The sequence below is a fragment of the Dipodomys spectabilis genome, unplaced genomic scaffold (genome assembly GCF_019054845.1).
Source record: "Dipodomys spectabilis isolate Male_0828 unplaced genomic scaffold, ASM1905484v1 ptg000089l, whole genome shotgun sequence".
Lineage (NCBI taxonomy): Eukaryota > Metazoa > Chordata > Mammalia > Rodentia > Heteromyidae > Dipodomys > Dipodomys spectabilis.
In genome coordinates, this window is record NW_024870766.1 from 15,095,437 (window position 1) to 15,120,785 (window position 25,349).

At 37.5% G+C, this 25,349-nt stretch overlaps 2 protein-coding genes across 4 annotated transcripts in view; one reads left to right on the forward strand and one right to left on the reverse strand.

The window, feature by feature from the left end:
* Fam185a (family with sequence similarity 185 member A) overlaps positions 1-17,107 on the forward strand; it is a 33,156-nt gene extending 16,049 nt beyond the window's left edge. Inside the window, exons 5-8 of one of the 3 annotated variants that reach the window (XM_042684552.1) lie at positions 1,431-1,472; positions 6,133-6,228; positions 9,504-9,638; positions 16,085-17,107. In XM_042684552.1, coding sequence (XP_042540486.1) covers positions 1,431-1,472; positions 6,133-6,228; positions 9,504-9,638; positions 16,085-16,197 — 386 coding nt within the window. In that variant the 3' untranslated portion in view covers positions 16,198-17,107. The remainder of the gene's footprint in view (positions 1-1,430; positions 1,473-6,132; positions 6,229-9,503; positions 9,639-16,084) is intronic. The other 2 variants (XM_042684554.1, XM_042684553.1) reach the window with 2 other exon arrangements.
* Positions 17,108-20,789: 3,682 nt separating this feature from the next.
* Positions 20,790-25,349, reverse strand: part of Fbxl13 (F-box and leucine rich repeat protein 13) — a 156,746-nt gene continuing 152,186 nt past the window's right edge. Inside the window, exons 20-21 of the mRNA XM_042684529.1 lie at positions 22,473-22,636; positions 20,790-21,000 (exon numbers count right to left, since the gene is read on the reverse strand). Of these exons, the coding sequence (XP_042540463.1) occupies positions 20,790-21,000; positions 22,473-22,636 (375 nt within the window). The remainder of the gene's footprint in view (positions 21,001-22,472; positions 22,637-25,349) is intronic.

Genomic DNA, 25,349 nt, shown 5'->3' on the forward strand with positions numbered 1-25,349 from the left:
AAGAGCTGAGGGACAGCACCCAGGCCCAGAGTTCAGGACCCACAACCGGACCAAAAAAAAAAAAAATACTAGGAGACAATATGATCGTTGGCTGTTATTTGCATATATAGTGAATCTATTTACTGGGCTTGAAAATTGGAAGCATATATAACCAATGAATAATATTTTCATAGCACATTTACTAATAAGATCTTTACAGCCCTGTAATTTACTGAGACTTGAAAATAATTTTATGGGCTTCTGCATAAAAACTATGTTTTTCTTCCTACACAAAGGTACCTCTTGTTCATATGCTTTCTGAAATGTGATGGAATGTTAGGGCCTTTGGAAAGATATTTTGCAGTCAGGCACATCTGATGTTTGGGGAAATGGATCAATTGCCATTTGTTTTTGCTTTTTCCAAGATAGTAACATGTCAGTATTGATAAAATGTGTGAAGTGAGATTAAATAAGTTCTGAGACCAAAATTATTCCTTCACTTTTTCATTAATTTTGGAATTACTAAGAGGTTATGTTGCTTATATTTTTGGTGGACTAATTGAGTTTTTGACCCTAGAAAGACATATACATATAAGCATATATAAAGATCCTACTGTTTTTGGTACTAGAGGAAGGGGACTGGAAAAAATGTTGGTTGTAGTGTCTTATACTTGTACTGGAAAATATGTTTTCATTGAAAAATAGAAATCTTTGAAGTTTTCTTGTTAGTCATGCCTCTATGTATTCATTATTCCTATCCCAAACCGCTTCAACTCTTGGCCCAGAAACTACTTAATCTAACAAACAGTCATGGCACCTGGCCTGAAAAATAAAAGTAATTATTTTTTCCATAAAGTGTTTTAATGGCTTTTGTGGTCTGAAAAACATATTTAGGTTGAAAATGTATAGTGAGTACATTTGAGTAATTTTTTTTCCCTCTGTATCCTGCGGCCTGGGTGCTATCCCCAAGCCTCTTTGTGCTCAAGGCTAGCTCTACCACTTCAGCCACAGTGCCACATCTGGATTTTTCTGAGCAGTTTATTGGAAATAAGAGTCTCACAGACTCTTCTCAGATCTGTCTCCCAAGAAACTAGGATTACAGGCGTGAGCCACCAGCGCCTGGCAAGTTTGTTTGTTTGTTGTTTATCTGTAAGCTTTAGAGGTATTCTTTTTCTTCCATGTTTGCCACAAAGTAGAGTAGTTTGCTTTGCATTCTGGTAGAAAAGCTTAAGGTTTGGGAATGGGGTAGGGTGAGGGTTTTCGTACATGTCTAAAGCTACTTATTTGGAACTGCAGCTAAATCTCTGGATTTATGATGTTGAGAAAAATCACCAATAACAGGAGCAATATTATGAAATAATATTGTAGACTTGTAGTCATGCTTTAAGAGAATATGTAACACATTTTCTTTTTAAATTATCCGTACATTTATTTCTTTTTCTTCTTAACAGGTAATATAATATTACAAAGCAAGATGGGCAATATCACCATAGGTATGTGCTAAGATGTTAGCTGGTAAATTTTTGCCTACTTCTTATTTTTGTGCCAGTACTGGGGCTTGAACTCAGGGCCTTATGTTCTCACTTGACTTTTTGATTCAAAGCTAGTGTTCTGCCACTTGTGCCACATCTCCACTTTCTACTTTTTGCTGGTCAGTTGAAGATAATAATCTCACCTAATTTTATCCTGGGTTGGCTTCAAACCAGTATCCTCTTGAGTAGCTAGAAATATAGATGTGAGCCACCAGCATCTGTCTTTTCATTTCCTTCAGATTTATACCTAGAAGTATAGCCAATGTAGTGTAGTACAGGCTACCTTACATCTATATGTAGAATAAATTACATAATATAATGATAGGATTTGCTTTATCTTGTCATATCTATTTTATAGAATTTGATGAGAAGAAAATAGTTTTTATTCTTGTATTTACTATTAGATTATTAACTTTCCAGTGCTTTTCATTTCTCCCTAAGAGATAATGGATTTTTTTTATTTTTAATTAATTTTATTTTATTTTATTTGAGAACATACTGTACAGAGGGGTTACAATTACATGGGCAGGGTAATGCATATATTTCTTACCAAGCATTGCAGCCTCCTCCTTTGTTTACCCTTCACCTCCCTTCCCAGCCTCCCCCCTCCCCCCCCAGAGATAATGGATTTATAATTTGTGTATATGTATATATTATATACAAGCCAAGTATCTGTTATCCGAAGTACTTGGGATTAGAAGTGCTTCAGATTTTGTGATCTCTTGGGGATGAGCCCTGAATATAACCATGAAATTTGTTTGTTCCATTCACACCTCACACACCTAGTATATGCAGTATCTTTGGTGTATCTGCAGTTTGATAACATCCCATCACATGAGATCAGATGTGGAATTTTCCACTCACATGGGCACTCAAAAAGTTTCAAATTTGGAAATATTTTGGATTTTCAGGTTTGGGATGTGCAACCTGTAATAGCTATCTTCTGGAACAGGAGGCCATCCTTTGATGCAAATGAGTAAGCAGGAGAAAGCAGAGCTGACTGGCAATAATTGTGGGAAGGCTTGCTAAGAGCTTCTTGCCTAGCTTTACTTTCTCTGTCTTCTCAAAGACATTATCAGAAGCTATATATAACAGCTTTAATTTCATCTTTCTCTTTCATCTTTATACATCTTTTAAAAGTATATACATACATTTCTATACATATATGTATATACACATACATGTAAAGATGTATGTGATATGTATATATACATACAAACATGTATGTATATATGTGTTATACATATATAAAGATGTATGTATATGTGTATGTATAGTATATACACATATACTTTTAAAGATATAGTGTGTATATATGCTTTTTAAAGCTATAATTAAACAGTGTATAGCTATATAGAGTATATACATATGTGTATATACATATATATATACATATATATATGTATATAGTATATGTGTGTTATATGCCTTTTAGAAGCCCCAGCTCTTCTTTGTTTCTTTCCTAATACAGAATACCTAGAGAGCATTAATTTAGAAAACTTGAAGTGACCTTAATATTCTACCTTTCAAATCTTTATATACGGGCTGGGAAGGTGGCTTACTGGTAGAGTGCTTGCCTTGCATACATGAGGCCCTGGGTTTGATTCCTCAGCACTACATAAACAGAAAAAGCCAGAAGTGGCACTGTGGCTCAAGTGGTAGAGCGCTAGCCTTGAGCTGAAGAGCTGAGGGACAGCGCCCAGGCCCAGAGTTCAGGCCCCACGACTGACAAAAACAAATCAAATCTTTATATCCTATGTATAAAATTTGTTGTAGGCAGACACTGGGAGGATTATTGTTCAAGGCCAGCATGAACAGAAAGTTTATGATAACCTATCTCCACTAATAGAATAGCTTGGCACAGTGGGGCATGTTTATCTTTCCAGCTACTCAGGAAGCTAAGATTGGGAAGATCAAAGTTCAAGGCCAGCCTGGACCAAAAAGTTCATGAGCCTTCATACATGTACTGGCATGTATCTGTCATCCCAGCCATGAGAAGAACTGTAAATATGAAGACCATATAGTCTAGGCCAACTTGAGAAAAAAGCAAGATCCATCTCAACAATATCCAGTGCAAAAGGGCTGGAGGCCGCTCAATGGTAGAACATCTGCCTACAAGTACAAAGCTCGGAGTTCAAACCCCACTACCATTCCCCCACAAAAATACTCTTCCCTGCTATTACAGTTAGTGAAGCTTCCCAAGAAAGTAGAGGGGGTTGCTCTTATTTTATATTTTGAAACTAACTTTAGGGTTAAAACTAGGAATATTAACTCTTTAAACATGCCTGGCCATTTTTAAGAATATTCTCCATTTATCTAAAGGAAAACCACAAAATTTAAAAATTTAGCCTTTCAAGCGTAGTTATTTTTCTTTAGTTAACAGAAGTATATATTGTAAATACCTCTTTGTTAAGTTGATGGTTGACATAGTCGCCTTTTTCATTTAATTTTCCAAGAAAACTCAGTAGTCTGTCATTCTAGAAAGATTTTGTCCAGAATTATAATATTAGACAATCCTCTGCTGGAATATACTTTTCCTACCAGCATCTTAAGCCTTTTCCTAAGATCTATAGAATTTTACTACTATGTAGATCTCCAGAAAAAAAAAGGAAATTAATAATTTGCCTTACAGAAAACAAGAAAACTAGGATTTGTTTTGCTGAATAGTTTCCAATGTTACTTCTTATTTTTCTTTATGTTGGGTTTTAATTTTTTAATACCCTATAACATCATGAGCCATTATCAGAGCTCAAAACTGATGATATAAAGATGTCATTACTTTGTGGCTTAAGATGTAATTATTTAGCTGTTCATTTTTCATGGCAGGGGAGGGAGGAAGCAAAATCAAACTAATATTTAAATCTTTTACTTTGTTCAACCTAGAATAATACATGTGCACATTATATAGTCAACATATTTTTTTTAACCATAATGTAAAAAAAAAAAATCTTGCCTTCTTCTGGGATGTAGCAGGAAGGTTTAAAAGAAATTTTTAGGACCCAAAAGCAAAATAGTCAAATTTTTCCAGCTATTTTATACTATTTACCTATTGGCTTGATTCCCCAACATTGGTATTTCCATTTCGCACTTGAAAACTAAATAAATTGGGTCTGAAAAAGGGCAATTTTGGTAGATTGGAGACAAATTATTATAAATGATTGTGGTGCAAGACTTGGTGTAGTTTATGCCAACATTTCTGTCTTTGGAGTCATTTAAAATTGTGTGTGTTTTAGTACCAGGGCTTGAACTCAGAGTCTGGGGTGCTCACTTGGCTTTGTTCACAGCTGGCCCTGTACCACTTGAGCCATACCTTCAGCTCTGCTTTTTGCTGTTTTTTTGAGAGATAGTATCTCTTGAAGTTTTCTGCCCATGCTAGCTCCAAACTACAGTCCTCCAGGTCTCAGCCTCCTGAGTAGCTAAAATTACAGACATATAAAATTTGTTTTAAAATGTTATCTTTGTGAGCTTTACAGTATTTTCTCTCCACATTTAGAAAAATATTTTTCACAAAATTTTCACCGCACCTCTGTGCCTACTTGGAAGTAATAAAAGCTATAGTTAAAATATGCTTTTTATAGATAATTACTGTGTCCTTATTAGGATATTTAGATATTATATAACCTAGATTCAGTTGCTATGGAGACGGGAAAACAAATCAATTAGCACTGACTCTTCAGGTCATTCTCTAACTTCCTTAACTCTGTCAGTTTTCCCTTGAACTAGAATGTCAGCTGGCTGAAAACCGGGGTCAATGACAGCATAGGGAAATTTGAGTGTCAAGCAAGGATTATGATTTTCTTGCTCTGCTTTAAAAATATCTATTCAATTCCAGAAACTTGGAAAGGAATACTAGATGAAAACAAGCTTCACCCTTCCCATGATGCCTCCCCAAATCTCTATCACTCTGAGAATAATCTTTACTCTTAGGAACACTTTCTAGTAGTAGCCAGTTTGCCAAATGGAGAAATTGTGAGACATTCTCATGCCACTTTGCTTTTGCTTAGATAGATAGATAGATAGATAGATAGATAGATAGATAGATAGATAGATAGATAGTAGATAGATAGATAGATAGATAGATAGATAGATAGATAGATAGATAGATAGATAGATAGATAGACAGACAGACAGACAGACAGATATAGATATACATACAGCATATGAGGTTGACATGAGGTTGACTTCTTTGTAAATACTGGACATTTACTAAATTTGTCAATATAATAGTAAATGAAATATAGCAATAATGCTTAAGGGTCTTGGCCATCTAAGATCTGTTGCCTGCATACTGTCTGTTCTTCCAGGTAATTAGGTTTTAGAGAAGTTATTGTGAAAATTTTTTTATTAATTGTCTATTAGTGTAGGTTTCTAGATTTCTTTACATTTTAATGACATTGATAGCACTAAGTGTGAGAAAACACAAAAGAAAGATTGTGAGGAAATACCAAAAATGAGGAAATAAAAAATACTGTGAGGAAACACCAAAAAAAAAAAAAGAAGAAAAATACCTAGAAAGACTCTTAGTTTCTTATCCTGATGTAGAGTGAGCCTTTTGTTGCAAGCTTATAATTCCTTTGCTCATGTAAAAATAATTATATTTGTTTTCTTTCCTTCTTCCCAGATTCTTCCTGTGGATGTCTAAAAGCCACCACTCAGCAGGGCACCATAGATGTTTATGTCAGCCAGCTGGGTAAAGTGGAATTGAAATCACACAAAGGTGAGCCAACATGTGAAATAAGGAAGATTTTCTATAACACTCAGGAAACAGATGGTCATATTACCCATACTGACATAGTAACTTCCTTCAAACAACTTTCTTCTGGTAGAACCTCATTTAAAGACTGATCTCCTAGCTCTCTAGATGAATAATCTTTACAACTTTTGGGGCCGATGACCACAAAGATGATCTTTCCCTTTGTAGTATAAACAAAAATGTTGTACTATTTAAACTTGTCTGTTGTAGCAGATTTTTAATGTTACTCTGTGGGTATTTCAGATGTTATATCTGAAATTCTTTGGAGGGAAAATGTTCCCATAAGTTGGAACTTTCCTACCAGCCTATAAGAGGACCTCCTCAGAATATCACTGTGAGTAATAATTGTCTGTTGTAATGTGTGATCCTAACATACAGGTGACATCACAATGGTCCCCTAAAGCAATTGTTGACTTCATCTCTTGAAATATTATGACATGTCTCTCCTTTAAATTTCATTTCCCATACAAATAATTTATTCTGAGTCCAAACATTTTATTTAAAATGGCATACTTCTTATTCATCTGAAAGCTAAGTTTATGTGTATTTGTGTGTGCATGAACACATGTGTTCATGGTGACAAGTGAGTTGGGTAGAGTAGCTGGGAGGGCTGACATGGCCCGAGTACACAAAGTGAAGAACTATAGTTCTCTATAAAACAATTCAAAAACAAAGTCTTAAAAGTAAAATCTAGAAGTTCTTGCATATTGGCCAGAACAAGAAAAGTGTTTCCTTGCAGAGACTGATTGTTCTTGCTATTAAAAATGTCTTCACCACATAATAGTTTTTCATCACTAAGTTTTCCTGTGAAGAGTGTCAAGGCACACCTACAGAGCCTTGAGGTCAGAAACACTCAGGTGTGACTTTCCCAGGATGCCCTCCCCCCTTTTTTTAACAACAGGGTATTCTCATACCCTCACTAAACTACTAATTCAGGGTAAATTGTAAATGCCGTGTAAGTCATATAATCTCACTCTCTTATGGAGAAAAACTATAAGCCATTAAAGTACCTACTAATAATAACAAAACAAAACTTTGAATAAGTAGCTCTTAGGAGACAGTTATGGGCAAAAAAAAAGGAAACAAAAACTTTAAAAAATTTTTGAAGACTTTTTATCTACTTAAAATATTTTCAAGTATTGGTTGAATGTTGTTCCAACAATCTATTGAAATAACACATGAAAGCTGGGTATCAGTGGCTCACGCCTATAATCCTAGTTACTCAGGGGGCTGAGATCTGAGGATCGTGGTTCAAAGCCAGCTTGGGCAGGAAACTCCGTGAGACTTCTTTTTTTTCTTTTCTTTTTTTTTTTCGTGAGAATTATTTCTAATAAACCACTCAGAAAACTGGAAGTGGTGCTGTGGCTCAAGTGGTAGAGCGTTCACCTTAAGCTGAAGAGCTAAGGAATAGTGTCCAGGCCCAGAGTTCAAGCCCCATGACCGACCAAAAAAAAATAACATATGATGATTCAAAGTTTGATTGCAATTACAGTTTTGTGTTTTCTTTACTGGGCTCATGTTACTCCCAGGACCAGCACAAAAAAGAAAAAAAAAAAGATTGGTCTGAGAAGGTGGCTCAGTGGTAGAGCGCTTGCCTTGCATACATGAAGCCCTGGGTTTGATTCCTCAGCACCACACACGCAGAAAAAGCCAGAGTGGCGCTGTGACTTAAGTGGTAGAGTACTAGCCTTGAACTGAAGAGCTAAGGGACAGCACCCAGGCCCAGAGTTCAGGCCCCACAACTGGCAAAAAAAAAAAAAAAAAAATTATTTATTTAGGATCATGTTTATGTTGTTCATTTAGGAACATTCTCACTTTTGAGACATTTAAACATAACAAGTCCATGATTTTGTTTTTAAAATTCTAGGTGGAAGTAGAAATGTGATACGTGATTCAAGTGGTAGAGCTCTAGCCTTGAGGAAAAAGCCTAGTGAGCCCTTATTAGTTCAACCCCAGTACTAGCATGTGCACACATACACACGTAAATATATTTGATAGTAAAACACATCTTTATTCATTTTGAAATTTTAAAGGGCTGTTTTTGTTTTGTTTCTTCCCAAAGCTCTCCTATCTGCTATATGGGGATTCTCTTGCACTGTTTTCATGGGAACCCTGGAAAGCAAGTCACATTTTAATGAATAAGATACAGTGGTGTGCTGTTACTTACTGATTTTGAGGAATCAGTATGAAAGTTTATCAGTTTACTCCAGATTTATGTATGCAGTAAGTAAGACTGAGAAGATGAAATTACTTAAGGTGACTAAGGCTTATATTTAGCAGACTAGAAGGAAAACTATGACTCATGAATAAATGGGTTCCAAAAGGAATATTCCCATCATTTGTAATCAACATCATCCTGGCTATCTTTGTCAAAAGATGGGGTTAATGCTTTTTGATAGGGGGTTCTTCACTCCCTTTATTTGATGAGAAACAGATAGATCCTAATGAAATAGGACTGTGCTGCTAAATCTTTCCTGCAACCTACCTAATTGTTTGGACACATGATTCCACAGCTAACAGAGTACTTTATTCTACTTATTCCTTTAGAAGTCTGAATTACAACCAGATTGTGCTGGAAAGAAAGTTAAATGTTTTGCCTTAGCTACTCAAAAACCTATAATCCTTTCAAAGGAAACTTTAGGCAGTTGGAATTTGAATAATCCTTTTAATTTTTTGTTATTTTTCCCCTTTCACATAGTAGGTAATACTGAAGGTATAAGAGCTCAGGATGCTAGTGGATTATAATGATCAATGAAGTCACAAGTCTTATAATGTGATCAGATAGTAGTGTGGGAAATACCTTGGCATTGGAAGTATGGGCTTTGTGCTCATTGAGCTAGACCCGCATTCTGATCTTAGCTGTCATAGCCCCTGGAACAAGTTCTTATGTGTATAATTTGAATAATAATAATACCTAATTAAGTGGCCAGCTTTTAGTAAGTGCTCAATTAATAGTATGTCTTGCGAGGATACTTCCTGTGTAGTATTCTTTTGTGATACTGATGAACTGGATAGGATTGGCAGAAGTCCTACGCTGAAGAAGTTACTGTGAATGCCTTGAGAGTAAGCAAACTTTGACTATCTGGAAGTAAGAAAAGATACCAATGTTTAAATAACTGCTAAAGAATTAAGAACAGAAAACCAGAAGCAATGCTTCAGTTTTCAGTCCAAGTGATAATACAGATAGGACGCTTTGATTTTCTTTTGCATTAATAAATTCTCCTTTAAATTTATCACAGGCTCTGTTACTGTCAAGGTCCCATCTTCTCTGCAAGCCTACTTACAGTTATCAGGAAAAGAGGTTGATGTGAACCCAGAGGTCAATGTTCAGGAAATGGCTAAAGATCATAAAGACGATGGTGTAATAATTACTGGTAAGGAGGCTGCATTTTACCCTATGAGGACTCACTACTGTCCATTTATAAGTAGAAATGTGGTGTAGTTCACTGCAGTTTTAGTCTTTTTGCTCTTTTTCATTGTCACATTTAATGTTGGTGATTATCATAGCATGATACAGCTTGAAAAGACATTCACAGGTTACTTTAGAGCACTCTTTATACTGCTAGCTTAGGTAAAAACGATTTGAAACATTGTCTGGAATGGCTGCTTCCTAATTCTTGGACTTAAAATCCAACACACAATGCAAAATTAAAGATAACTTTACATAACTTTAAATAGGAATTTGATAAGTTTGCTATTTTAGTACAGCAAACTCTCTGTCCAAAAATATTCATGTTTATGGGGCTGAGAAGGTGGCTCAGTGGTAGAGCGCTTGCCTTGCATGCATGAGGCCCTGGGTTCAATTCCTCAGTACCACATAAGCAGAAAAAAAGCCGGAAGTCGTGCTGTGGCTAGCCTTGAGCTGAAAAGCTGAGGGACAGTGCCCAGGCCGAGAGTTCAGGCCCCATTATCAACAAAATAAAAAATAATAATAACAAAAATATTCACATATATTTCATTACATCCAGCTACACAGATTGCTATACTATTTTTTCTTATAGATACATTGTTTTGATAAGTACTATAATAAACACTGGTGGATTTTTCTATTAAATTTCAGCAGAATGGCATCAAGGAAAACATTGAAATTACTTGGTTAGGAAGATGTTTATTACTTCATAGTTATTATGAAGCTGCTTAAACTGTGTTGTTATATCTTGCTGGTTCTAACCAACAGATTCTGGGGCGCTGAATAAAGAAATGTTCATGCGGTGGTCTATCATACTATTTCAATATTAAATAATATTCCAATACCATCTGGAGTGAAGAATGGGTTTATTGACAAGCATGGTTATTCTGCAGATTTCTTCCCCAACCTCTGCTTTTATAGTCTCATATTGGCCCAGGGTTTTCTTAAGAGATACATTCTCAAAGGTTGACAACAAGAAATTAAAAATATGAAGATAAGTACCTTCAGGGATACATTCCTGTCTTTTGACAGGATTACTGCAGAAGGTCAAACAAGACAACCAAGGCACTGCACAACCAGTGTTTTCCACTGGTATCATTCAAATACCAGACAACTCTGCAGTCAATCACAGTCTCAATAGTGCTCTAGGATTTACACAATGTCTTATGCTTGGACCCCTACTTTTTAAACCAGAAAGGGCCAAATTATAGAAGAGGCCTTTAGTACTCAACAGTATAAGAATCAAGGTTCTAATTGGGCATGGTACTGCATGTCTAGGATCCCAGATACATGGGAGGCAGATATAGGATGATCACAGCTCAGGCAAGCCCAGAATACTAGGAACACTGAGATGGGAGGATCACAGTCCAAGTGTGGCCTGGACAAAAGCAGGAAGCCCTTTTTTTTTGTCAGTCATGGGGCTTGAGCGCTGGGCCTGGGTGCTGTCCCTCAGCTCTTCAGCCAAGGCGAGTGCTCTACTGCTTGAGCCACAGCACCACTTCTGGTTTTCTAGTGGTTTATTGGAGATGAGTTTCACGGACTTGCCTGCCCAGGCTGGCTTTGAACCATGATCCTCATATCTCAGCCTCCTGAGTAGCTAGGATTACAGGTGTGAGCCATCGGTGCTCGGCTTGAATCATGAACCTCATATCTCAGCCTTCTGAGTAGCTAGGATTACAAGCATGAGCCACCAGTGCCCAGCAGAAACCCTATCATAAAAACAAACTAAAACTAAAAGGACTGGTGGTGGGGAGTGGGGAGAGACATGGCTCAAGTAAACATAATACCTGGAGTTCAATTCCCAGTTCTATCAAAAAGAAGGGGGGGAAAAGAAACTGATTAGCAGAGTCCTTTTGAGTACCAGAGGGTACCCTGCACAGTTGGACCCCTGGTAGATACGGACGTTATCTCTGAGACATGTATTAGAGGGTTAGTGTGGAGGGTGCTCAGGTAAAGAGGCAGCAGTCTTTCTTGAAGAGAGAAACTCATTGTTTTGTTTAATCTTTAAACTATTTGGTCCCCCAAAAGCCTCAGACTTTTATTTATCATGTAGATGAAATTATTGAAGTGACTCAAGAAATCAGAGCAAATTGGTTCCCCCTCCCCCCAGGGAGATTTCCACTCTGAAACTTAATTTTAGAAATAATGAGCAGCTTTATATGTGAGTTGTTATTATAAGCAGATGAGCTCAGCCCATCTGGGCCTTACTCAGAGAGCTTTTGAGGCAGAACAGCAGAAATACTCCTTTCTGTGCTAAGAGGTCTGTATATTATCTGTAACAGGACTTCTACTGGGTAATTTCAAGAAGCCATGCCAGTAAAATTTAGTCCTGTGGGCTCAGGCTTCCCACAGGATTTTTATGTGTCACCCTGTAATTTTATTTGATTTCCAGCTCCATGGTTTCCCTTTGCTGTTGCTGTCACTGATAAATAACTCTCAGCTGTATAATTCTTACAATGATTTGTGACTATAATGTGCTGTTCTGAGGTCAAAAGAAAGCCCAAGACTTCTCAGGCTAAGATATTTACCTACTAAAATACTAAAAATTATGCATAACATGTATTCTTCGGGAGTGTGTTCTCTGATTTTTTTTCAGTACTACCACTTAAGCCACACACCAGTCCTTTGCTTTCTATTTAGTTTGCTTTGAAGACAAAAATCTCATGATTTGCTTGGTAGGCTTCAGGCAGACCCTGATCTCCCTATTTTCACCTCCAGGGCAGCTGGAACCATACCCAGCTTGTTTTTGAAATAAGGTCTCCCTTTTTCCCAAGCTGGCCTTAAAATGTAATCCTTTCTGAGTAACTGGAATTACAACTGTACACACTACATCTGGCTATGTTATCTTAATTTTTAATGAGAACTTTCTCAGTTTTGTGTTCTATCCATATGTGGGACATGTAATGGTCTGTGAATGGTTTAGGTAACATTTGTAGTAAGTTGATTTCTCTATTGGGTTTTATTGGTTCATTAATTTAACTATGAAACTTGATTATCAATCTTCAGCAGAAATGCATGTGGTACAAAGTCTTTGTCAACTTCACAATTTACATATTCAAAGCATATTAGAGTTATTCTGCCAAAGGGCTGGTGTTTGTCCCTATAAATTTAGAAGGGAAGCTGGCACAATTGAGTTCACTTATTTGTAGTCTATTTGGAAATATACAGCATATAATAATCATCTATTTTTCCATCAAACTAAAACAGCAAGTTAGAAATCTCAGCTTATCTTTGGACCAAATATATATAAATTATATATAATACGTGATGATTTATGTTTTGTAGTTTATAATGGGAAGTTGGTTTATGGGTGGAGAAAAGAAAGTGGGACAAGCTTGTGGGATGCTATTTTTTAAATCTAGAGATAGTGCTTTCTCTCCAAATGAGAACAAAAGTAGTCTTGATATGGCTTTTAGAAATAATACTATTTTTTAAGACCACCTCAGAGTTTTGCTTTTATCTAAGCTTGTTGCACATTTATCAGCTAGGTAGATATGCTCAGGAATGAGGTTTTGCTTCTGTTCATCTTCAGGCTTTCTATGTAATGGCCACACATGTTTATATGACATTCTTGAAAAGACAGAAAAACAGTGAAGTCCTCCTAGCAAGATGAAGTTAAACAGACTAAGTAACCTTCCCAGCAGAAACAAATGACCCCAGTTTGAGGGATTTGACTCAGGGCCTTATACTTGTGTTCTACCACTTGAGCCACATCCCCAGTCCTTTTCTTTTTGTTTTTCGGATAAGGTCTAATCCTTTGCCTGTGTTGTCTCATACCATGATCATCCTCTGCCTCCAGAGGTATTTAGGGTTGCCAAAATGTACCACCAAGCCACCTTTTATAAAAAACAAGAAAAACAAAACAATTTTCAATACATCAAACAATGAAAGAAAATGGTCACTGAGGAATGAAAAACAAATGAGAAGAGGTCTGCTGATAGTATCCCTGCAGTTTAGCACAACTAATTCAAATCTCTGCCTTGATGGGCATCAACATAGTACTATTGAGAATAGGAGGAATTAGTACAGAGCCTGGCAGATTCCTTGAGATGAGTCTACAGAGACAAAAACACCTAGAGTTTGGTAGGACAAAGTACTAGAGAGACTAGAGTGCCATGCTCACAAAAATCTAGGAATAATGCCTATTCGACCCACCAGACTGGAAACAAAAGTTCTAACTCATGGGGCTTTGAGTAGAACACGTTGGTAGTAGGAAACAAATTGCCTTAAACTGGTCACTAACAAAAGTGGCTAACAAATAATAAAATCTAGAGATGACATACTTAAACTGTCTAAGTAACTTAACTGCATCCTTGATATGCTCAAGATTTATGAGAATACAGAGCTATTTGGGACTAAAATCACAATGTCTAGTATCCTGTCAGAGATAGTCAAGAAAAAAAATAAATATGATCTATAATGAAAGCAGTAATCAACTGAAACCAACCAAGAACTCACACAGATGTTAGAATTAGCAGAGAAGGAAAATAAAATAGTTATAACTATATTCCATGTATTCTAAAAGTTAAGACATAAGAAATGCTTTTTAAAAAAAAACAAATTGCATTTTTTTTAAAAAATGAAAGTTGTAATACGTGAGTTGGAAAAAGAAATAGATAGCATTAGACAATTGCTGATGAAAAGATCTGAAGAAGGGTCTGTAAGATCATTTCTAAGGCAAAAGTTACTGATTAAATTCTTGCTCAATACATGATTGCTATTAACTTTGTTATTAGTATTCCAGGTATTTGAGGAGAAATTTAATGGATACCAAAACTAACTATATTTTCTGTCAGTAAAAACTTGCTGTGAAAATACCTTGAGTTGTGCCGGGCATCAGTGGCTCACGCCTGTAATCCTAGCTACTCAGGAGGCTGAGATCTGAGGATCACAGTTCAAAGCCAGCCTGGGCAGGAAAGTCCATGAGACTCCTATCTCCAATAAACCACTAGAAAACCATAAGTGGTGCTGTGGCTCAAGTGATAGAGCGCTTGCCTTGAGCTGAAGAGTGCAAGGACAGTGTCCAGGCCCAGAGTTCAAACCCCACATCCAACAAGGAAAAAAAAAAAAAAGGACAGAAGGAAGGAAGAAAGAAAGGAAGCAAGGAAGAAGGAAAGAAAGAAAGAAAGGAAAGAGAGAGAAAGAAAATGTCTTGAGTTGTGATTTTGTTGAAATATTGGAAGTAGTTAATAATGAAAAATTGCTTTATTTATACTTTGGAGTAGAAATGGATATGGTGTTAGAGGTTTTGTTTGTAAAGTATATGTGTTAATAAACATTGAGTAATTCTTTTCATGTTTGTTCATAAGTGTATGATTTATTTTTCTAGTCAGCTGCTAAGGTTTGTGAGGGAACTTCCCTGAAATACTTAGTATGGTGCTTCTAATTGTTCAGGGTTGGTGATATTTCTAATGTGAGGAGGAACCCTGCAATCCTGAGGCTCCAAAGTGTAATAATCCAAACTGCGAATAAAGTAGCAATAGAAGTTTTCTCTGTATCGCTGTATATTAACAAAGACTCTTACAGGGTTAGGAGTGGGAGCGGGGAGGGAAGCAGGAAGAAGCTCACTTTATAGTCCATTTTTTTTGGGGGGGGTCCGGTCGTGGGGCTTGAACTCTGGGCCTGGGCGCTGTCCCTCAGCTCTTCAGCTCAAGGCTAGCACTCTACCACTTGAGCCACAGCGCCACTTCCGGCTTTTTTCTTTTTGCGTATGTGGTGCTGAGGAATCGAACCCAGGGCCTCTGGCATGCAAGGCAAACGCTCTACCACTGAGCCACCTTCCCAGCCCTTTATAGTCCATTTTTAAACAAGAGAATTAAATTCTGAAAATTGCTCCCCAGAGTTTTCTTTGTACTAGCTAATGCTAATTATACAGGTGTGTTTAGGGCTAAGCAGACAGAACTTGGAGTCTGTATTTGGGTAGATCTGAAAGTGCAAAGCTGAAAGCTCATCTTTCCACACATAGGCCTTTGGGGGTCATTCCAGGTCCACCCTGTAGCAGGAGGAAAAGATTACCGAGGGAGACACAGAAACTTTGGGGTGATGTGATCACTGTCTTCATGAAGAAATGGTTTCACTGATTTTAATGTATATCAAAATTTATAACATTGTATACTTCAAATACATGCTTATTTTGTCAACTATACTTCAATAAAGCTGTCTCAAGAAATAAAGCAAATGTTAATATCAAATAACAACAACAACAACAAAACCAGAAAGTTTTCCTTCCAGAGCTGTAACAAGTGACGGGAGGTGAAGGAGCTCATATAACCTCTTTGCAGCTCTTTCCCAAGTCTTTACTGTCTTCATTAAGAGGTTTTGGCATTCAGAGGTATTTGTAGGCTTTTGAAATGTATTGCTAAGATCTGTATGTCCAGTCAGATATAATTTTATGCCATTTTTCTATTCCAGGACACATGAATCAAGCAAAGAGACATGAAAACTGGATTAATGCTACTGCCCCAGAAGGCATTGTACGTTTTAGAAATCAAAGCTGGTTTCAGTCCCTAAAACTGCAGAACTGAAGAGTTTGAATAGTTATTTATGTTATTAAACAGTAGCAGATGATGATATGGCAAATACTTATGTGCATATGAATCTTGAAAATAAAGCAGCATTGGGAACAAATACTGGTGAAATGTGTAGGAAGCCTCTTCAAAGTGTGTGTTTAGCTACTGTATTTTCTATTGCTCTGTAACAAATGATAGTACTCCTCCACTTGTTCTCAAGGGATGTGCTGAGACAATTCCCCTCCCAATGGATGCCTACAGCCACCCAGTTCCAAACCCTGTGTCGGGAATATGTTTTCCTTGTAAATATGTACACAAATTTAATGCATTTTCCATAATAATTAAGCACTTGTGCACTGTGGCTATAAGCTTAGAATATCAGTTACCACGGCAAAATGAACATGACTTTTTCCTTCTTCACAATTCACAGATAAAACATTACTTCTTACTGTAGATCTTTGCAATCTCTGCATACATTTTTTTCTTTGCTTCTATTTTCTTTCTTGTTCACTCAGAAGACATACTTTATATGGCTTCTCTTTGGCATATCCAGCTTGCTAGTATCACTAATCTTGGACCCTGAACAGGAGTACTCCTGAACAGGAGTACTCTGATGACACTAACAGCTACCCTAGAAACCAAGATGGCTGTCAGGTGACTAACAGGCAGGCAGTACGTACAACATGGATGCTCTGGAGAAGGCATGATTCACATCTTGACTGGGACAGCACAGTATTCCATCACGATCCTCAGAATGACACACAGTTTGAAACTTATGAAATACTTATTTCTGGAATTTATCAACTGTCGGTAGGAACTGAAACCATAAAAAGCAAGACCTCAAATAAAAGGAGACAACATGGGCTGGGGAGGTAGCTCAGTGGTAGAGAGCTTGCCTTGCATGCATGAGGCCCTGGGTTCAATTCCTCAGCATCACATAAACAAAAAGAAAAAAGCCGGAAGTGGCGCTGTGGCTCAAGTGGTAGAGTGCTAGCCTTGAGCTGAAGAGCTGAGGGACAGCGCCCAGGCCCAGAGTTCAGACCCCACGACCGGGCCGAAAAATAAATAAATAAATAAAAGGAGACAACAACTGGACCACAAAATTAACAGCTTAAAATAATACAAGCTCACACTGAGTAGTTCAGGAGCCCAGCTTAGCTGAATTTTCTGCTTAGGTTATGACAAAGCTGGAATCCAGGTGTTGGCCAGGCTGAGTTCCTCTAGAGGCGCTGGGGAGAAATCTGCTTCCAAGTTTATTTAGACTGCAGCCAAAGTCCAGTTCCTTATATCTGTGTGACAGACATCCATTTTCTTGCTGTCAGCTCACAATCACGCAAATCTAGAGTCAAGCCATCCCCATTTTATGCAGCGCCTTCTATCTGCAGGCCAGCAGTGATATGCTGAGCCTTTTTCATGCACTGAACATCTGACTTCTTTGAACACTGGAGAAAACTCTGCTTTTAATGGCCTCACTTAATAGATAATCCATTGCTACTTTCCCATCTGTATTGTGGCCATCAGAATGGTAACTCATCCCCTTCACAGTTCCCACTGAAGAAGAGATTATACAAAAGCATTAGTCACGGAGGGCAGCTATCTTAGAATTCTTGCTATTGTAGCTCTTAATGTGACAGGTGTTCTACCCAGTTCTTATGGCATCACTATAAATTTAAGTTGTGAATGTTATAAATGTGAAGCAGGTGCTACTGTTCTTAACTGTCTTTTATGTGATCTAAGATGATTCCTCACTAGAGGAAGGAAGCATTCAGTTATTTATTGCTTGATGCATGAAGATTTTCCTTTTTACAGTCACATACTATATAGTGCTATTTTATAAATTCTTTCAAACTTTGTCCACTTCTGACACTTATACAATAGAGATATTTATTGAATTATATTTTATGATTAAGCCTGTTCTAAAGTATTTTTAATAAACTTTTCCAAATATTGTGATTTATGATAGTCTCATGTTTTTAATTGCTGTCCAGTTCTGCCTTTAATTTCTTATTTGTAAAACAAAAGGTAAGCCTTGTAGGATGTCTCAATGTCCTCTCATTAAATCTTCATGAAATCAGAAATTGCCCAGCTGAGAGATATGCATATTTGATATGGTTATGGTATTGAAGTAAGACAAGGTTCAAACGATATACTTTGATATTAGAGGACATTGTTTTACAATGTCTTGAGTTGGTTGCGTTCCAGAGAAGCCTTACTTTCCTTAGATAGTTGGTCCTTGGTTTCCCTTGATTGTGTCCACATTTGATTTGTTTTTGCTTATATTTAACACCTTTATTAGGTTTAAGTGTCCTTATCTGGTTTGCTTTGCTTTTGCTACTTTGGTTTGGACAAATTCTATAAACCTGATGTGGTTGGGGCTCTGTAAGCTTTGTGCCAGCTGCATTTGGGGCTGCTGATCTTTGAGGCAAGAGCCCGCCAGCATTCCAGATTCTCCAATAAAGACTGCAATTTGGATGTTTAAGCCATGGCTTCTCAGTTTCTCGTGTCCCCTACAACACTATGTGTTAAAGAGAGGAAACCGAGGCAGACAAATTTTATAGGTTTTTTTTCACTCTCATGCAATGACATGAAAATTTTCATTACTAAAAGATGATGAAACTACCCAATCATAGGCAGATAGGTCAGTTCAGTATGTTTAAAGTTATAATGAACTTCCTACAATCTTCACTACTCAGGAGGCTGAGATCTGAGGATCGCTGTTCAAAGCTAGCCTACACAGGGAAGTCTGTGCAACTCTAACCTTCAGTTAATTAGAAAAAAGCCAGAAGAGGAGCTATGGCTCAAGTGGTATAGTGTTAAACTTGAGCAAAAAAAAAAAAAAAAAAAAACAACTCACAGACAGCATCCAGACCCAGAGTTCAAGCCTCAGAACAGACACAATAATTAATTGAGTTTTGCATTCAGCTGTTTGCATAGCTTACTTTTTCTAACACCTACCTACCACTTTGTTCCTTTTCTGTACCTCTAATTATTTCTGAAGAATGAATGAATGAGCCTGTTCTTGTGTAAAGGAGTTGTTAAAAAAATCATTTTGAGCAAGATCTGTGTGTAGGATGTCAAGCAACCTTCTGAAGTTCTTGAGCACGTTTTTCCTTAGCCTGGTCTTCCGCATATAGGGGTTATTCCTTTAGAAAGCAGCTGCCCTTTGTAAGTCTCTCCTATATGTGTGTGAGACACTGGTGGTTAGGCTTCTGTGTAGCAGTCAGAAATCTAACCTTAATTAAAAACCTCACTTTTACTAAAGTCCTGCGCTAAGTCCTCTGGCTCAGATCTTAACACTTTCTGCTCGGCTCATTCCCTTGTCCGCTCCCAAGAGCCTTTCCACCACATATTTCAAAGATTATTAAAATAGACAGCTCTTTTAAAGCTTTCAATGTAACTTTTATATCCTTTTCCCTGTTTTTATTTCAAACTTGTGATGTACAATAAATAACGCTGATTAACCCCAAGTAAGAGACAAGTAACTAAGGAAATAGAATAGTGTTTGAATATCACTGACATAGCTTGTGTGTGGCAGTTAGAACAGAACTCTGATTTCTCAAGGGTGCTATCAAACTCCATGTCATATCAAAAATGCATAGATGAGCTCCCCTCACCCTCTGGGGAGGGGAGGAGGCTGAGATCTGAGGTTTGTAATTCTAAGCCAGCAGGGGCAGGAAAATCAATGATTTTCTCCAAGTCAACTCTTATTTCCAATTAAGCACCAAAAAAGCCAAAAGTGGACTGGTGGCTCGAGTAGTAGAATGCTGCTTGGAGCAAAAGAGATCAGGAACAGTGCCCATGCCTTGAGTTCAAGCACATGCACTTGAACACATATACATGCACATATACACACACATACACACACACACAATCTAGATATGAAACTAACAGCTCATACCTCCTAGCATCTTTTTTGGGGGTGGGGATTGGAGTTTTAAAATTCCTCCCATTGATCAAGGTGCATTGTATTTTAAATTGCTTTCTTATATGGCAACTGCTTTGTACAACTAAAACATAATTTAAAACCAGGCACTGGTGGCTCACGCCTGTAATTCTACCTACTTAGGAGGCTGAGATCTAAGGATATTGGTTTGAAGCCAGCCTGGGCAGGAAAGTCCATGAAACTCTTATCTCTAATTAACCACCAGAAAACTGGAAGTGGAGCTGTGTTTCAAAGCAAAAAAAAAAAAAAAATCTCAGGGACAGCACTCAGACTCTGAGTTAAAGCCTCACAATTGACCAGATAATAAATAATTTAAAATGTTCGCTATGTCTTTTATAATAAAACCTCACACATCCTTAAAGTTGTGGCTCAAACTTTGACTTTGACTTATGTGACCATCTTTGCTTTCTTTTCCTATCCAGAGGGAAACAAATTCCTTGTCAAAAAAAGAGTCACATCTCGGGATTGTTTCCTCTAATTATAACCTTAGATTTGATCATTTTATCACAACTATTGTTGGTTAAGTTTAGGGATCATAATTACTGAGTCAGAATTAATTATGTGTATAGAGATATTAGTATTTGAAAGAGAACAGCAAATGATTTGCTGCTTGTTTATATTAAGATCGGGCCAGTAAAATCAAATGAAGAAAAGTTGCCAAGTTCTAGTTTTCTGCTTGAGTCTGAAGGTCAAATAGTTCATCTTCACTGCTGTATAAGTCTTTCATTTTCACTTCAGAGTGGCCCTTAAATGGTAGGTTACTATGATGGCCTGTAAGAAGTTTGCCATTGCTGTCATAGCCAAACCAACGTGGAGGGTCATTAGAGCTGTATTCCTGCTGCTGAACTTTAGAGGACATTCTTTGAGCTTCCCTCCTGGAATAACAATGGTTAGAATTAGCTAGTGGCAAAAGTAATCCCTAATACACATTTTTTTTTAAGTAGACGGAATTTTTAGAGAACCACCTGCTAAAGATGGGCTGATCATGCACCGAGGCAGGTCTTATTATCAGAGATGAACTTAAGGGAGATCCATAAACTGCAGAAAGCCCATGAAGCTTTGTCAGGAGGATGTTTTTGACTCTTAAGATGTTCATGACTGAACAGTAAAAAATACTGTCCTGGTCTTAGGAGGAAATAGAAGGGAAGCATAGAAGGCATCAGAAAGAAGCATGTCTACCTTGAAAAGAAAGCCATTTTGAAGTCAGAAAGGCTTTCCTGGGAAGTTGGTTTGAACCACAAGACCAGTACTAAAAAAAGAAATGAATAATTGGCTTTTTCTGTTGGATTGAAGGAGCTACCTGCTCAACTACTGAGACTGTAAGTTACACTGATTATTAATTGTAAAGAGATTGACCCAGCCAGGCCCTGGTGGCTCACACCTGTAATCCTAGCTACTCAGGAGGCTGAGATCTGAGGATTGTGCTTCAAAGCCAGTCCAGGCAGGAAAGTCTGTGAGTCTCTTATCTCCAATAAACCACTAGAAAACTGGAAGTGGTGCTATGGCTCAAGTGGTAGAGCACTAGCCTTGAGCTGAAGACTTGAGGGATAGTGCCCAGGCCCAGAGTTCAAGCACCACCACGAAAGAGAGAAAGAAAGAAAGAAAGAAAGAAAAAAAGAAAGAAAGAAAGAGAAAGAAAGATAGAAAGAAAGAAGAAAGAAAGAAAGAAAGGAAAGAAAGAAAAAAAGGAAGGAAGGAAAAAGAAAGAAAGGAAGGAAAAAAAAGAAAGGAAGGAAGAAGGAAAGAAAAAAAGAAAAAAATTGACTCAATTGATGTGGAACAGGCCTTAAAACATACTTGGAGTTAAGCTTGTGCTACATGGCCATAGGAGTTCAGGTAGGACAAAGAAGAGGCGGTACTGGTTTTAAATGCTATTTAATTCTAATTAGGCTCTAAAGAAAAATAAACAAAGCACTGTAAATTTGGGTCTTGGTTTGAGCTGCTGAAATCTTGTTAGGGCTATTAATGTGAGATTCCAAAGAAAGAGACACAAAGGAACAAAATATGCCCTTAAGTAACTTATTAACTTCTTTAAAAAGTAAAAGAAATTCTAAGTGACTCTTTTGTCTCATTTATATGTGCTCTTATGAAACATGGAAACTTAAATAATAATTTGAATAAGACTAATTTCTAGTTCTGAGTCTCTAATGCCTATGTCTAAAACTTGGTAAACAAGTATCCTCTTTTACAGAAATACTTATTCTCAAAATGTTTACTTTAGTTAGGCAAAGAAATACAATAACCTTCTTAACTCTGATTACTACAGCTTATTATCAATCCCAAGCCACATACTATGTTTTCTTGGAAAATAGTCCTTGAGGTATTTCCTATTCAGCTGCATACTTACATGGAGATGTGACTACAGTATTTCATCTTAAGGATCCGGAGTTGACTGCAGCCTATCTGAAGATCCTGAAGGGTTTGGTCAGTAAGTAGGACACAACCAGAGATATCCAAAATGTGCAGGTAATAGCATTTTGCCGATAACATCTCTATCCCTGCGTCAGTAATCTGAACACACAGCCAAAGGAAGTACTGGTTATTCAGACAACTCTATCTCACTGAAGAACAATGACTTAGTTGTCTTAGACTGCTATGATAAAAATATAGTATAGGCCAGGTGCTGGTGGCTCATGCCTGTAATCCTAGCTACTCAGGAGGCTGAGACCTGAGGATTACGGTTCAAAGCCAGCCTGGGCAGGAAAGTCCATGAGACTCTAATCTCCAATGAACCACTAGAAAACCAGAAGTAGCACTGTGGCTCAAATGGTAGAGCACGCACCTTGAGCTGAAGAGCACAGGGACAGCACCCAAGCCCAGAGTTCAAGCCCCATGACTGACCAAATGTGTGTGTGTATATATATATATATATGTGTGTGTATATATATATATATATATACACACACACACACATACATACATATATATAATACATTAAATGACTTAAACAGTAAACATTGATTTCTCACAGCTGTGAAGCCTGGGAGATGCAAGATCAAGGTCAAAATCAAAATCAAGGTGAGAATCCTCATTTTCAGGTGTCTGCCTCTTGCCATACTCTCCCATGGCAGGGAGAGGGACATCTAGTCTCTTTCTCTTCTTAAAAGGATAGAACCCCATCTGAGGGCTCCATTCTCAAGGCCTCTGCTAAGCTTATTTACTGCTCACTTCCTCATACTGTCACATGGGAAATTAGGGTTTCAACATATGGATTTGTGAGGAATCTAAGCACAAACATAACAGAATCAGGAAACTTGCAGATTTTCTTTCACTTAGTTTATTACAAAGTGGACCAAATTACTGGCTTAACTTGATTTCCAAACAAGGTCAGATCGGTAAAAATATCTTCCTCATGTGGCTCCAGTAGAATATGTTTTCATTTAAGAGTCTCAAGTTTGAATGGGAAACATAACCAAATTTCCTTTACTAATACCTGTCACATCAATATGGCAACTTACAAAATATGCTATGGAGAAGTAAATTACCTTTAAGTGTAAAATCTACTCTGAGGTTTCATCAGTTTTGAAATAAGTTTAGGGACATGATGTATACTAAAAATATACATCCCTTAAGGACCAAAACATATATCCCAACAGGACCAGACTACTTTAAGAAAGGTCTAGGCATCTCTGGTGGGTTGTCTGTAAGAGGTAGAATCATATAGTTGAGAGGACAAGGAAGTCAGTCAGATGTCTGGAGGCAGGAGAAGAAAGATGAGCAGAAGCCAGAAAGACTATCAAGGTTCTGCTCAGAGAAATTCTGCCAAATATATCCCAACATCTTGCAAGTTTGCCAGATGTCCTAGAGGTAATTCAACTCCATTTCTTAGTTTATTTCACTTACTTGAGGTATAGCTTTTGAATTTATTGCTGAACTGGGACTTGCTATAGAATAGATTACTTTCCCCAAAAGAATTTTCCTTCCAACTGGATTTAAGTTCTTATTTTACATTTGAACATTGAAAAAACCATATACCACAAGATTTGGCTCTTTTATTTTTAACATAAAGTTAGGAGACTTATGCAGGAAAGACCTTTAGCTTTAAATGTACACTTTATAAGTTTGGGAAAATGGATGCTGTCATTGTCTAAGCATTCCATGTTTCCTAATGCTCGGAACCAAGGGTTAGTACTGCAACTGATTCTCACAAAAATGTCTTCAGACATTCCTGCTATACTATATGGGTCTCTGAGGATCTGATGTCATTGAGAAAAGATTAAAAAAAGTATTGTTGAGGAAAGGAAGGACAGTGGGAGTCGGGTGAAAGTGGAGGGCAGGTAGAGTTCACAGTGGGTGAAGGGAGCCCATTTTCTGCAGATGGAAGCTCCCTGTTGATGTGTTAGGGATTTATGAACTAAGAACCAGGAACTAGAAGTAGAGATGACTGGCTGAATTTCTGTCTGGTCCTGTTGGTAAACAAATCTTTCAGGATGTATATTTTGTAGGTTCACAAGGTCCTGGTTCTAAGGTCAGCTCCTTGAGCAGAAGTAATTGTTACTCCCAATACAATTCCCATTGATTCTCTGGGATGGGTTTTGGTTTGGGTTTCTTCTTTTTTGAGATAGGGTCTTGCTATGTAACCCAGACTGGCCTCAAACTTGTTATCCTCCTACCTCAGCCTCTCAAGTTCTGGGATTAGAGGTGTGTGCCACTGTTTATATCTTAAATGAAGTTATTTCCTATTTAGAAATAGCATAAGCACATTACTAAAAAATTAATGAAAACTAGCAAAGTGGAAACAATTACAAATCTATCGCCTTAATATAACTACAATGTTAACTTTATTTTTAACTTATTTCTTCATTTTCTCTTTCTCTTTCTTCCTTCCTTCTTTGGTGGCACTATGGGTTGAATTCAGAGTCTTGTGCTTGTTAGGCAGATGCTCTTAATGTTTAGCCATTCTTCCAACACCCTAATGCCCTTCTAGTGCTTCCCCATGGTGGAGAAGATGGGTGCTCTTCTCCCAGCCATTGTGCTTGGTGCTTCCCCTGGAGCTGGGCTAACTGACAGGGGTGTGCCACAGTGCCCAGTCATTAATTGAGATGGAGTTTCATAAACTTTCATGTCAGAGTATGCTTTGGATGGTCATCTCCATATTCTCCCCTTCCGGGGAACTAGGATTACAGGCACAGTATCACAGTCCCAGGCCTCTAGTTTTTCTTTATCAAGTTTCAGGGAATTTTAAAAGATAATCAACTTACTAAAAATCACAACCACCATTTAC